The sequence below is a fragment of the Lepisma saccharinum genome, chromosome 27 (assembly GCF_977018435.1).
Source record: "Lepisma saccharinum chromosome 27, izLepSacc3.1, whole genome shotgun sequence".
NCBI lineage: Eukaryota > Metazoa > Arthropoda > Insecta > Zygentoma > Lepismatidae > Lepisma > Lepisma saccharinum.
Window position 1 is genome coordinate 36,787,442 of NC_139255.1, and position 15,332 is coordinate 36,802,773.

General features: G+C 38.7%; 1 protein-coding gene across 6 annotated transcripts in view; it reads left to right on the forward strand.

The window, feature by feature from the left end:
- The window catches only part of mxt (Eukaryotic translation initiation factor mextil), a 53,498-nt gene extending 38,166 nt beyond the window's left edge, over window positions 1-15,332 (forward strand). For 2 of the 6 annotated variants that reach the window (XM_083113060.1, XM_083113062.1), the window contains one exon: window positions 15,043-15,328. In XM_083113060.1, the coding sequence (XP_082969186.1) occupies window positions 15,043-15,150 (108 nt within the window). In that variant the 3' untranslated portion in view covers window positions 15,151-15,328. Of the gene's footprint in view, window positions 1-15,042 lie in introns of all 6 variants that reach the window. The other 4 variants (XM_083113059.1, XM_083113058.1, XM_083113063.1 and 1 more) reach the window with 4 other exon arrangements.

The following is a 15,332-nucleotide window of genomic DNA, read 5'->3' on the forward strand; positions in this document are numbered from 1 at the left end:
TTCTACTTCGTCCCCTGAAAAATGTAAAATCGAGGTTTCACTGTATACTGTAATGTACAAGGCAGAGTAAAAAAAAGGCAACCTTAATGTTTTTATTAACTTAATATGTACAAATAGGTTGTTTCTGTTGGATAAACTGTGTTTAGCCAGATATTGTCATGTAACCAGTGACAAGAATTGAACAAATATTGATATATTGACCCGATCGCAAGCTTCATATTGTTCAGGTGCAGCTTGCAGTATGAGTCACTGTTGATGGTAAATTCCCTTGGGATGTTAGCCCCTTATAAACCTAGAAATGTGTTAAGCATTAGTTTATCAGGTGATGATGTTGGTGAAAAGAAATATTGCCACTCTTGGCAGTCTTGCGTAGTCTGTTGGTGGAAGTCGTGGACCCAGCATTTGTCGCCAGTTTCTATACTGTGTAGAAGGCCATATTTAGTTTCATGGTGTCGTAAGTGTGTTTCACAACATTTAGATCAGAATTTAGTTGTTTTTATACCCAGCTAACAGTAACTTTGTGGTACTACAATACATCATGAATGGAGAATGTAATGCGACATGACTTACATGCAATTGCCCTGCCATCTTGTTGACTGTTACTAGCCTGCTTTGCTTTACTTGTTAAACTGTAGCAATAAACATCAGGTCCAGTCTGGGCAGATCAGTCATGTTTTACACCTCACTTTAATATTTCCTTTGCTACTTATAACATGAAGTAAAACACATGTGGCACCATACTGCTGCTTCATCCTATAAGGAATACCACTCAGAAAGCATGTAACTCTCAAGTATGCTTCCAAGGGGAGGCCATCTTGATGATATTTGTCATCATCACAGGCTGGGAATACTGGTGCATCAAGAGACAGAGCAAAGCTTATCAGTAGTACAATCTTCTACATGAATTAAATTTATCTCAATATTAAGGTTACTTTTTGACTCTCCCTCGTATACAGTACCAGCACTGCAAGTAACAACATTAACATATTGCTCATTTCTATGTTGCCTGTTCTTTTCATTTTCCTTTCTCCATGTACAACTTTTATGATGATAGTGTTTAATTGTTCCTGTGTTTAAAAAAGGTGATAAAATGAACTGCAATAATTACTGTGGAATTTCTCTACTCTCAACAACATATAAAATATTATCTAACATTCTTATAGCAAGACTAACCCCATATGCTAATGAAATTATAGGTGATTAATGATTATCAATGTGGATTTAAAGGTAACAGATCAACAACAAACAACAACGTAACAATCAACAACAGATCAAATTTTTTACATCAGACAGGCACTTGAGAAGAAGTGGGAATATAATCAAACAGTCCATCATCATTGATTTTAAAAAAGCATATGATTCAGTTAAAAGAGATAAATTATATAATATATTAGTCGAGTTTAGAATACCTAAGAAGCTTGTAAATTTGATTAAAGTATGCACCAGTGAAAAAGAAAGTAAAATTCGTGTGGATACTAATATGTCTGACAAATTTACCATTCATGATGGGTTAAAACAAGGAGATGCATTATCTCCATTGCTCTTTAATTTTGCCTTAGAATACGCTGTTAGGAAGGTAAAAGAAACTAACGAAGGACTAAAATTAAATGGTGTGACTCAGCTGTTAGCATATGCAGATGATGTAGCCTTAACTGGGGGATGATGTAAATACAATTAAGAAGAATGCTAAAATATTTTTCAAAGCAGCTAAAGAGATAGGTTTGGAAGTTAGCAAAGAGAAAAATAAACTACAGGCCAAAACCAAGTGTTAGGTAATAATGAAAATCTAATTATTGATAACTCGTTTGAACCAGTTTCCAAATTGAAGTACTTAGGAGTAATACTAACAAATGAAAATGATATTAAAGAGGAAACAAAGAGCAGGCTTAATTCAGGAAATGCATGTTACTTTTTCTTCATAAACTTTTGTCTTCTCGTTTCATATCTAAGAAACTAAAAGTTAAAATATACAAAACAGTAATATTGCCTGTACTATTATATCGATGCGAAACTTGGTCCCTTACATTGAAAGAGGAACATAAATTAAGAGTATTTGAAAATAAGATCCTTAGGAAAATCTTTGGACCTAAAAGGGATGAGAAGACAGGTGAGTGGAAAAGGTTACATAATTTAGAACTACATAATTTGTATTCATGTCCAGATATTATTAGAATGATTAAATGAAGAAGACTTACGTGGGCAGGCCATGTGGCACGAATGGGAGAGGAAAGAAGAGTTTACAGGATTCTTGTTGGGAAACCTGATGGTAAGAGACCTGTAGGAAGGCCAAGACGAAGATGGAGGGACAACATTGAGATGGACCTAAGGGAAATCAGTAGGGATGGAAAAGAGTATATAGATCTTGCTCAGGATAGGGACAGATGGAAGGCCTGTGTTGCTGCAGCCATGAACCTTCAGGTTTATGAAGGCTAGAGAGTTAGTGAAAAATCATATGGTTACATAGTGGATTCAGGTTCATGTTGCTGGATTGTATGTTTTCCCCTTCACAGTCTGTGTAAATGACCATAAGGTGTTAGTAATTTCAAGCAAAGGTCAGTTCTTGCACCAACAGAGGCATCTCCTGAATGCATGCTGCGCATGTGGCAATTGTGGGAAAAAGGACAGCTTGCTCTGCGACGACATTAATGAGCATTACTACATTCTAATTTCTTCTTATAGGAGAAGTATTTATTTTAGACGAGAGCGCTCAACTAAGCTTATATTACATTTCTTGGATCTGAAGTGGTGCATGCGTCAATTGTGGGAACATAATTATTACTTTCTTTCACTTCAGACCCAAGAAATGTAATATAAGCGTAGTTGAGCGCTCTAGTCTAAAATAAATACTTCTCCTATATGAAGAAATTAGAATGTAGAAATGCTCATTAATGTCATTGCAGAGCAAGTTGTCCTTTTTGCCACAATTGACACATGAGCAGCATGCACTGCATGCGTTCAGGAGACTCCTCTGTGCACCAACATTTTAATACCAAGTGGTTGCAATTATAGTTGCTCTATTCGGAACCCTCTGGAGCCATATAAAGCAATGGATTGTGCTGAAACTTGATATAGAGGCTATGGAGACCATAGGGAAGTGAATGCTGATGGGTAAAATATAGTTCAAATTTTCACCACCAGGTGCAAATGTGTCATGCTTAGAATTACATTTTCCATACCCAGAGCCCTATGTTGCCCTATCGAAGCAATGGATTGCGGTGAAACTTGGTATGGAGGCTATGGAGACCATAGGTCAAGCAATTGCTGATGAAAAAAATGGTTCAAATTTTCACCACCAAGTGCAAATGTGGCACTGAAATAAGTAATTTGAGTTTGTCAGTACAGCAATGTTCAATATGCCCCTTGTCAACATGAATGACCCTTTGGAAGCATAAGACAGTTTGATCAATTGTCGAACAAAGCATTTCCCGGGAGGATGTTCATTGCAGCAGATTTCAATGTGGTGGTGAAAATGTGGAGATGCAGCGAGATGTGGAGTGGCAACTGCAACTCGGTAAATACTGCAAGGCTCCGATGAAAATCCTGCAATGTGGCGAGGAGAGCTGCCACTAACTAAGCCTAGCCCCTGCTGCCTTGCAGGGAGGGGAGGGATCCCCAAAGGCTAAGGAAAGGATACCCTGACAGAAAACCAAGGGTGGGGCAGACTCGTAAGGCATAGTGAAGCCAGCTGACCTACGGGAGTAAACCCTAAAGAAATCCTGGTCCTCCAAAAATGGGGGTTGGGTGTGGGGCCAACAACCCCATCCCACAAAAGGAACCACGTTACGAGACCTCAAAGAAATGTAGCCGGACAGATCTACCGACGACGGACTGGCGTGAACAATGGACGAGCGAATTATGGAAAGGGATGGGATCTATATGTAGGGAGCTGGAATGTGCTATCTTTGTATAGGGCAGGTGCATTGAGGATGTTGCTGGATCAACTAAATAATTATAAGCCTGCGATAGTGGCATTGGAAGAAGTACGTTGGATCGAAAAAGGAGTTTTGGAAAAGAGAGAAGCAACTGTCTTCTATAGCTGTGATGAAAGGCTGCATATACTAGGAACTGGGTTTATAATACATAAACAACTAAAACATCTAGTAATAGGATTTAAAGCTATAAGTTCAAGATTATCGACATTAAGAGTTAAAGGAGAGTTCTTTAATTACAGTATAATCAATGCACATGCACCCACGGAAGTATCCACAGATGATGTAAAAGAAGATTTCTATGATGCGTTAGAGAAAACATTTGATGATTGCCCAAAAAATGACATAAAAATAGTAATTGGAGACTTTAATGCCCAGATAGGCATTGAAGACGTGTATCAACCAACAATTGGTAAACAAAGTGTGCATAAAGTAACAAATAACAACGGTATGAGGCTAATAATGTTTGCAGCATCTCGTAATCAAGTAATAACAACTCTTTTCCAGCACAAGGATATTCATAAAATGACATGGAGAGCCCCGGATGGAAAAACTTACAATCAAATTGACCACATGCTGATAGATTGTAGACAGAGATCAGATATCATTGATGTTAGATCTTTTAGAGGGGCTAATATTGATTCCGACCATTATTTGATTATGGGAAGGATTAGAGCAAGAATATCTAATAGTGGAAAAATGAAGGCGACTAGCCTGATTAAATTTAATGTCACGCAGTTAAGAAATCCAACGGTGGTTGAGAGGTACAGAAGTAAACTACAAGAGGGATTCGTCGGGACGAAACCGGCAGAAGTGGAAAATGTAGATGAGAGGTGGGATAGATATAAGCTGAGGATCAGTAATGTAGCAAAGGAAATACTTGAAACACAAAAGCAGTAAAGAAAGAAACGTGGTTCGATGAGGAATGTCATAATGTAACCAAAGAAAAGAATGATGTATATAAGAGGATGCAGCAAAGAAGTGCAACAAGGAGAGCTAGGGATGAATATCAAGAGAAAAGAAGGGTTGAGAAGAGAGTCCATAGGAAGAAAAAAAGGGAATGGATGAAGCAGTTGGAAAGCCTGCATGAGCAGAAGAATGTAAAACAGATGTATAAGCTGGTAAATAATACAAAAGATGTTTTTAAGCCAAGGACAACAGTCTGTAGAAATGAAACAGGCAATATAATTAGTGACAGTAATGATATTTTAGAAAGGTGTAGAAGGCATTTTAATGATGTATTGAATGGCAGTGCAGATGTAGCAGGTATGCTGGAAGAAGGATTAAATGAAGAAGAGGAAGGAGAAGAGGGCATAGGAAGTCCAAAGTTAGATGAAGTATGGGAGGCAGTCAAGATATTGAAAAATAGTAAAGCACCTGGGATAGATAACTTGCAAGTAGAGCTGCTTAAGCATGGAGGCGAGAGTGTCATTAGAGGCTTGAAGGAAATAAAAACATAATCTGGAAAAAGGGACAGATGCCAAGTGAATGGAGGACAGGTATCATAGTACCTATCCACAAGAAGGGGGACATGATGGAGTGTGTAAACTATCGTGGAATTACATTGTTGAACGTTGCATATAAAGTATTTGCAAGAATTATATATAAAAGACTACTACCATATGTAGAAAAGTGCATTGGACCATATCAATGTGGGTTCAGGCCAGGAAAATCTACAATTAACCAGATATTCACCTTAAGGCAAATACTGGAGAAAACTCTGGAGTTTGGGATAGGAACACACCATCTATTTCCTGATTTTAAATCTGCATACAATGCAGTGGCGAAGCTAAGGCGTAAATACTGGGTAGGCTGAAAAATCTGCTTATATTTTTTTTATACAGCAGGTCCATGCGTCGATTCTTGTTGGTCGCAAAAGTATCAATTACTCTTTCCTTGAAGCCTTGATCAATAGAAAGTTCTTTAACCAGTTTTTTTTTCAATGGCTATTGTACTGAGAGAACTTAATCATTCATTTTTCATTGAATTACGGAGATAATTTTTTACTCCCTTGAGGGTCCTCATACTTCTTTCGGATGAAGCTGTTGTAACAGGGAATGTCAAGACCAACTTGATAAGTTGTGTTACTTCTTTGTAGATTGTTTGAAGATCATTGCTAACTATGAATTTTAGAAGGTCTGCAGGAGGTAAATGCTTTTCTTCATCAGCATAGATATTCTTTAAATCATTTTCTAATCGTTCTTTCTTGAAAAATGGATATGTGGACAGAAGGTTACTTAATTTCATCACAGGAAAATGCAGTTTATATTCCCCAAAACTATTTTGGTCTACCAATTCAACAAATTTTATCTTTTCAAGATCTCCAAAACGTATTTCCAGTTGTACAGTCAGCGTGTCCAAGATTTCGTAGGTTAAGCATCTGAGAGCCACGAAGTCTTGTTCACTTACATTTATTTTACTGCAAATCATCTTAGAGTTTTCAACACATAATTTCACAGTAAATATTTTTATAACATAAATACACTATGTGACACACACACAAACACACGCGTGTATGCACTTGAAGTAAATTAACATTCAACAATGCAGCGCGTGAACGACGCACTTTGCACAAGAAGACTAGAAGCACAACAGGTTGGTTCTGAGGCTAGCCGCTTTTACCCAGCGAATAGGCAGTCCCCTCCCCTTCCACCTACACAGAGCTCACACTGTAGCTGCCTTTTAACGCGAGGCTTTTCGTCAAAAGCCTCACAGTTCGGCCCGAACGCGCTCTCTTTTTCTGGCCTGACTGACGAGATATCTGGAAGGATCGGCGGAACCAAACGTTCGGATTACATAGTTTAATTCGTTTTAACGAACTTTGATTGTTACAGGGTACAAGAACATTTTAATTTCAACACTTTTTGGGTAGGCTAAGCCTCAAAAGCTTCATAGGAGCTTCGCCACTGATACGATGGTATAAACAGGGCCCAACTATATCTGGCAATGAAAGATCTTGGAATTCCAATAGGATTAATAAGAATGGTGAGGATAACTATGGAGGGCTCTAATAGTAAGATAAGAGTAGGAGGACAACTCTCAAAACCTGTTGAAATAGAAAATGGACTAAGACAAGGTGACGTGCTGTCCTGTTTGTTGTTTAACATTGCCTTAGAGAAGGTTATACGGGAAGCTTGGGTGCAAATTAGGGGTACCATATATTTTAAGTCAATCCAGATACTAGCATATGCATTTCTAGTCATAGAAAGGGAAGGAAAGATGGGATTGGCGTTGAATGAAGGGAAGACCAAGTACATGACAGCAGGTAAATCACAGGGATATAATGCATCACCGACCATAACAATGGCTAATTATACCTTTGGTAGAGTGGATGCCTTTACCTGGGTTCTGTTGTGACATATGAAAATGATTCACAGGAGGAAGTAAAGTCATGACTTATAGCAGCAAATAGGGCCTATTATGGACTACAGAGACATTTTAAGAGCACCATATTGTCCAGAACAACTAAGTTAACACTTTACAAGACACTGATAAGACCTGTATTGACCTATGCTGCGGAAACTTGGACCAATTCATGAAAGATAAACAGCTGGTCGAGACCTTTAACAGAAAGATATTACGAAGAATATTGAGACCAGAATGGAAAATGGAGAAAGCTATTTAATAAGGAGCTCTACGACTTATATCAAGAACCAACAGTTATTGGTGTAATAAAGGCGGCAAGATTAAGATGGGTAGGTCATGTGATGCGCATGAGTGATAGTGACCCTGCAAAGAGAGTGATGTTGGATAGCCCAGGTGGACAAAGGAAGTGAGGAAGGCCTAAATTAAGATGGGTGGATGGAGTGAATGAGGATGTTCGGAAACTCCAGTATAAAAATTGGAAAGTTGTGGCAAAAGCTAGATATACATGGAGACAAATCACAGAGGAGGCCAAGGTTCATCAGTGGACTGTAGCGCCATAAGAAGAAGAAGAAGGTGAAAATTTGAAGTTAGTTTATTTTAATCAGGATTTTCTTCCGCATGCCTCTATACCAAGTTTAAGCGCAATCCGTTGCTTGGAACAGGCTCCAGAGGTCTCTGAGAAGGGCAACTTGAATTGTGGCCATCTGGTACGGTATATGGTAGTGACATGCCTGAATGTGGATATGAAGTAAAATTCAACATTTCACCTTGTCCACTTGGTTTTCATACTTCAGAAGAAACGGGAAGAAGATAAAATGGTTGGCCAAAGGATGTGTAGAAACTGTTTAAAAGCTGGTGAAGACAAGTGATATTTTTTTTTTTGGAAGGTTGAAAACAGTATGTTGTCGTGTGTTTTGCTAGGTCTGAGTCGAGATACTGAAAAGTTGTTCTGTATGTTTATAAATTTTAATGTAAGTATTTCATTGGAACTGTACCATATCAATCCACTAGTATCTTACTTTTTAAAAATATTCATAATTTCTCGAGATAATCATTTAATCACAAAATTCTTTTCTCCGGACAATCATGTTGCAAAGATAATTACAATTATGCATTTTGCATAATTCCAGGATATTTAGATTCTATGAAAATTCCACATGGCAGTTTTGTGGACCATGCGAAACACCTGGACTCTGAAAACTATTGGTTGGTATCTGTTCTGGCTCACCAATAGTTGTTCTTAAGGAGGTTGCAACAATGTGTTTTCAAAACTGATATTTTTAACCACCCTAAGAACAACAGTCATATTTTTGCCTGGTTTTATTATTATGATTATTATTATTCCTTTCTTTCGCCAACTATTTTATCCATCTCCCTTTTTATTTTCACTATGTAAATGTGCCTTTTGTTTCTTCTTAAGAACGTCGAGAAAGACAATTGAACATGATGAAATATAGGATTGCATACCACGGTTGCTTCCAGAGGAATTATTACTTGATATTGAAGTTAATAATACATAGTGTTGAAGGGCAGGGGGAGCTAGGGAATTTCTCCTAAAATTATTTCCCAGCTGGGTAAACAGATATCTTAATCCTCTTAACTATCATAGTTATTCCAAATTATTCTTCAATAATTTGCAGTCGCAGAACTAAATTTCCGGGTGGGAAAGTGTTATTGTTCCATCAGAAGGTTCAATATTTGTGGAAAAGTAATAAATGTAACCATGCCATTGTTCTTGCAATGATACATTCTGAATTGACTTGTGTTAGGTTATAATTTCTTACATCCTTCCTCTGACCACTGTTTCGCAGATAAGTACGTACTTCATTTCAGTCATGGGATGCTGCCAAGTCGAACCTTTTTTTGAGGTTTTAAGCTACAAATTTCTTTATGACCGATATTTGACTGCGTTTAATGCCAGTTCATTCTTTTTAGCTTAGTGTATGTTGTTGAGGAACAAGACCTGCAGACGGAAGTGTCCTAATTGAATACTATCATAAGCATTTATCTAATTGTTACTAGAATTATAAAGATAACTGAAACAAGGGAAACAAAGGATTTGAAAGATGCAGAAAAAGTGACAGAAGGAGGAGGAGGGAGAAATCTCTGGGAGAAGGGGCAGAATCATTTAATATATATCTGAATATCATCATATATAAATTGCATATTCAGGGCAAAAATTCATTGAATTATCATGTTCTGGTTAGGAATAACTATATCCCAGGGTGGGTAGGGGGCAGGCCATGGCCCCTCTCTTCTGGTATTGATAGCATGACTTACAGAATTTTGTAAGGTCCCACACCGTGGCTGTGCGGTCTAAGGCATCATGCTTTGGGCTCCGGCTATGGGATGCACGCAGGTTCGAGTCATCTGTGGAAAGCATAACTTTTCTTCTGATATACTGGCCTGTGAATGGGACCGGTGGCCATCCACCATCGTGAGGAATTTGGGGAGCTATGAATGAGTGGCGTAACTTACACCAACTGGGGGTTCTTTGTGCTGACCACATGTCACCCCGTAACTGGTTGAATGATCTCCCACCTCGGCAGTCGGTAGGTAGGCCCTGCCCCTCAATGGGCTGTTGCACACAGGTTATTATTATATTGTGTAAGATGAACATTATGTCAAAATTTGAGCTTAATATTTTCAATTGCTTTCACTGCTCCAAAAATTGTATAACAAAGGTTTTTGCTTATGTTCACCCAGTATCAGGCACGTATCCAGGAATTCATTTCGGGGGGGGGGGGGGTCAACACCATTTTTAAGGGGTATAGTAAGAACCTCACAATTGTATATTTTAGACCAGTGGTGGCAATTGGGTTCCAAAACGAGGGGGTGCCTGTGCAAGGAAAGTTTACTTTCTCTTGGTAGACAAGGCTTAACATTGAGGCCATAATGTTGAGGCAAAAAAATGGGGAGCAACTATCCCTTAAATCGTCGCCACTGTAAGGCTGTCATTTTAATCAGAACGTGAAAGCGGAACATTTTTTTTACCATTAGACTCCTCTGTTTCCATGCATGAACATTGTGTGCCGGAACCAACTCAGTATGTGTGTTTGTTCATTTCTTCTCATCAGGCATAAAAACATCTATGGTGTCTTTGCGTGTTTTTACAAAGCTGTTATACATGCACGTGATGGACAATCCACTCGACAACGCGAGATTCAAATTGTGGGCTGTGAACTGGACGCAGACAGCTCTCGAATATTTATCTCTGATTCGAGCCTGAATACCACTAACGTGTCTTGTCCTTCCATGTTTGCAGCTCTTATAAAAGCCAAAACCCACCAAATTGTTCAGATTCAGGCCTTAGCACTCACAAGTGTTCAAAAATGCCTGTCACAGCTTCCGCTGTCTTTTCATATATCGGCACGAAACAAAGAAAGTCTTCTCGAATACGACTGGATCACGAAACAATTAATGCACAGTGAAAACCCTTCCGTTCTCAACACATCTAATGTTTCGTCTCCCAGTAAGATCAAATGCTTACTCGTTTATCTTCAGTGACGTGCCCAAGGGAGGGTTGGTGAGGTCATAACCCCATTTGACCCAGTATTCAAAAAAAGAAGAATGTCAAAGGCAGGAAAAAAATGGCAAAATCAGGACTGACCACCAAAAATAGTAGGTAACCCCTCTCCCTTCAGAAAATCCTGGGCATGCCACTCTTTATCTCGGACACATTTTTAAAAATCAACTCACCAGAAGTTTTTATCATTCCGTATTGGAGATTAAAGTAAGATGCGTTCTTCCTGCATGTTTGGATATGATCCTTTATGGTGCTGTCGTCTGCCTGCCTTCACACCTAACCTTAACAAGACCCTAATTTTCCATCCTTGTGACTTGGATTTTCAAGACTTAGGAAGGTTTCAGATCGAAAGGCACACGATACATGTCGATTGGAATGGGCCAATCAACAGCAACGTTTCACACCGTAGAGACACAAAAGGCAGCACAAACCTAATTTCGACTTGTGAAATCCTCAGGCGACACATTGTGAAATCTCCCTTAGTAGGCCACTGTCATTGTAACCTCGCTATACAGGCAACACCTTACGATTTGATATACACAGGACATGTACTATGTAGACATTTCAACGAAAAATCGGTTGAAGTCATGGATGGCTAGGTGGCTCAGTTGGTAGAACCCTGATTTGAGTCCTGGTAGAGCCTGCAATTTCCGCCTAAAATGTCTACATATGCAACATCTTCTTGCTTTCTCTTCTCGACATTCATAAAAATTTCGGCTGTCTCTTTATGGTAGTTAAGTGTTTGAATGTGTTTCGAACCCAGTAGGCTTAAAACAAAGTTTTCTTTTATACCATGAAATTCTCGGACTGCATATACGAAATTTAGTTCTGGCAAAACTAAATCATCACTCAAAACTTTGATTTTCAGTTGATCTATGCAGCTTATTTCTGTTTTTATAAACCACCCCAATATCCGGTACTGCTGAAATATTCACGAGAGAGAAAGAGAGAGAGAGAGGCCTTGATCTCTTCGGCCCTCGACCCGAACTAGCACTACACTTAGGCCACGGAAGTTCTGCTGTTGTCAATGTCTTAATTTTCGAATCACTATATCTTATAAAGCAACCAGAGGATGCTGACTGATCACTAATCGACTGTATGAATTGTCACACTTACCTCTGAAATCTCATTAACCGATTCTTTGTACAGATCAACCGAAAAATTGAATCCGCGTATTTACATCCTCATTATATTCTAGAACGTTCCACAGATAAAACGATTCGTTAATATTGCCACTAGTTGACTCCTTCTCTCATTCAAGAACGTACCCTCTCCCGCCTTCCAGAGATTAGAAATTACAACGAATCGCCTTACGTGTGGCGCTACCTTTGCTGTGCAGCTTCCAAATGCTGATAAGTCTCTACATAGTGCTCAAGTACGCTGCGACAACACCGAAAGCGCAAGAAAAGCTTATGTGCAATATTATCAACAACAGGGTTATAGAACATTCTCCATCTTGGCTCGATAATTGTCTATCTCCTTAAATCATAGTCACATTATTCCAAAAGCCAAAAACCTAATTTTATCTAGTGTAAAATAAAAAAATCCTGGGGAGGGGCTCGAGCCACCTCAACCCCACCTTGGATACGTGCTATTAACAATAACAGGGTTATAGAACATTCTCCGTCTTGTCTCGATAATTATTTCTCTCAGATTTATAAATTTATTATCTTCACATTATTCAAGATGCCAAAAATCTAATTTTATCTAGTGTAAATTGAAAAATTTCCTGAGAGGGGGGGGGGGGCTCGAGCCACCTCATCCCCACCTTGGATACGATCTATTAACAATAACAGGGGTATAAAACATTCTCCGTGTTGCCTCGATAATTATTTCTTTCCTTAAATTATTTTCACATTATTCAAGAAGCAAAAAACCTATTTTTATCTAACGTTAACTGAAATATTTCCTGGGGAGAGGGTCGAGCCACCTGTGCCCCATCTTGGATACGTGCTATTATCAAGAACAGGGTTACTGAACATTCTCAGTCTTGCCTCGATAAATATTTCTCTCCTTAAATTATAGTTATTTTATTTCACACCACAATAAACAAAAAAAAACTCATTTTATCTAGTGTAAACCTAAAACTTTCGGGGGGGGGCTCGAGCCCCCTAAGCCCCCCCCTCTGGATACGTGCCTGCCCAGTATATTTCCAAATGCAGGACAGAGGCATAGGCTACATTGACCTGGGAAAAATAAAACACAGTGTTGTCTACAATATTTGTTACACATTGGTTAAAACAGAGATTATTGAAGATTTGGCACACACAGGAGATGTACTACGTAGAAATTTTCAGTGAAAAATGCAGGCTCGACTGGGACTTGACCTGCCTACTGTGTCATTGCTCTAACCATTGAGCTAACGAGCCAGCCTCGCCTCGCCTGATTTTTCGCTATCGCTGTTTTACCTGCGTGGAAACGTCTCTGCCAGTGCTACCACAACGGGATCTGTTGCCTTTGAAACACAGTAGACTTCGACATTGCCTGGTTCCTCCCAGTGTAGAGATGATAATTATTGAAGATTAGGCGCACACAGGAGATGTACTACGTACAGCAATAATGAGAAATCAGGCGAGGCCAGGCCGGCTCGGTAGTTCATTGGTTAGATCAATGGCACGGTATGCCAGAGACCCGGGTTTGAGTCCTGGTCGAGCCTGCATTTTTCGCTGAAAATTTCTACATAGAGATTATCATTTTTTTCTTACAAATAATGTAAAGCATCAAAACATCCTGTTCTGAATACAACAGGCTTACTGGTAAACTGTCAACAGTGATATAGAGAAGGCCTAACCATGTGGCATTGTTCTATATCAGAACATAGCCGATACTGTTGCCCTGGACAAACTGTCAAAGATTTTCATATCAAATGGGGCCGGGAGGAGGAGCATCTTTGGATCAGTTCACAATTAAATTGAAACTATATGTCGCTAGACTATGATAATTGATAAATGCAAAAACAGATCTCAGTGGAAAGTACAGTCATTTAATGGAATATTATGTGTAGATTCCTATTTAAGTTCTAGCCTAGGCTTGCTTTATTTTTGCTTGCCTTGCTAAGTGATAAAAACTGCAGGGGGCGATGTCGGGAGACGTGGACAGCCACCAACAATGTACATGGTCGTGGTACCAGTTGTTCCAATCCAGCATCCTGGAACGTGGAAAGACTTCTCCTGGGGAGTCACCACATAATCACCAGCTGTGCTGGGTGGGATCCAATGGAAATTCTACGTGGGTTATTTAAACTTTGATTCTTACTCTTTCCTGCGACATAGCACATTTATGTATATTTAACCATATGTCCATAATAAAGATTTGCTTCTTCTTTGTGAACAACTGTGCGCTTAGTACACATAATTGTCACATGTTGGTTTCAACAAATGGAAAATATTTGACCATTAAGTAAACTAATATTCATTTTATGCTTGTTTTAAAGAGTACTGGATTGTTTTGAATTTCCAAGCAAATGGTATATAACTGATAGTTCATGCCAAAAGAGACTTTGCAAGTTATAAAAAAGAAAACATGAAATCTAAGCAGAGAGAGAAGATTAGCATATATTAACCTTCACATTCTGGTGAACAGGCTTTTGGTATAATTTACTTCAGAAAAAAAATGTTCAGTATATCAACTGTGCTTGGCCCAAACTATTGCTGTTCTCATCCTTGCCCAATGCTGACTTCTCATGCAGACACCACATGGCATTGTGCTATCTACCATCCACCCTAATCCAAATTTACTTCCACAAAAGTGACAAGTTTTTTTAAAAAAAAACTATCATATCTACAATAAGTTCAATATATTTATTGTTACTTTTCCATGTTTAATATGTAACAGCAATAAGTATTGTTCAAGGAAAGCAATTACATAAGTTGTTCATTGATGGCGAGTATTTTACACAAATTATCCAAGCCAGGAGGATGGTACCTCCTTCTTCTCTCCCCCAATGTTGCACCTCTACTTCAAACACAGGGTACAGGTGTGTTACCAATCTTGATGATAGACCATTCTCGGAGATAACCAAAAGCTTGGCTCTGAAGTTTCTGGGTTTAAAACCTGGCCAGTGCATGTGTATTTCATTGGTTTTGTTCTTTCATCTAATCATCATTTATCTTCATCAACTCCAATCTAAATTGTAGAAAAGTGACATAAATATCCAAAAACACAATTTTTAAGGTGATCAGTGATGTGCATAGTGCATTACACTTGTATTTCTTTCCACAGTCGCAGGAGTTATTCGACCCAATTGCTTACATCCAAAGGAGTCAGGAAATGGATATGCAAAACATTGTGGTTAGCATTGCTGATGCAGAATCCCAAGACACTGAATAGCAACTTGTCAACTTGGAAGGCATGATGTGTGTAGCAAAAATCCAAATAGTTCTTTTGTATTTTTATACTGAAGTGCAGAGGAAGGAAACCAGCATGGATTTGTAAAGTTGATGGCAACTTTTTGTTTAAAATATGTTAAATAATTTATTACTGTGCATTTCTTGTAGATGTTTGTGAATAAA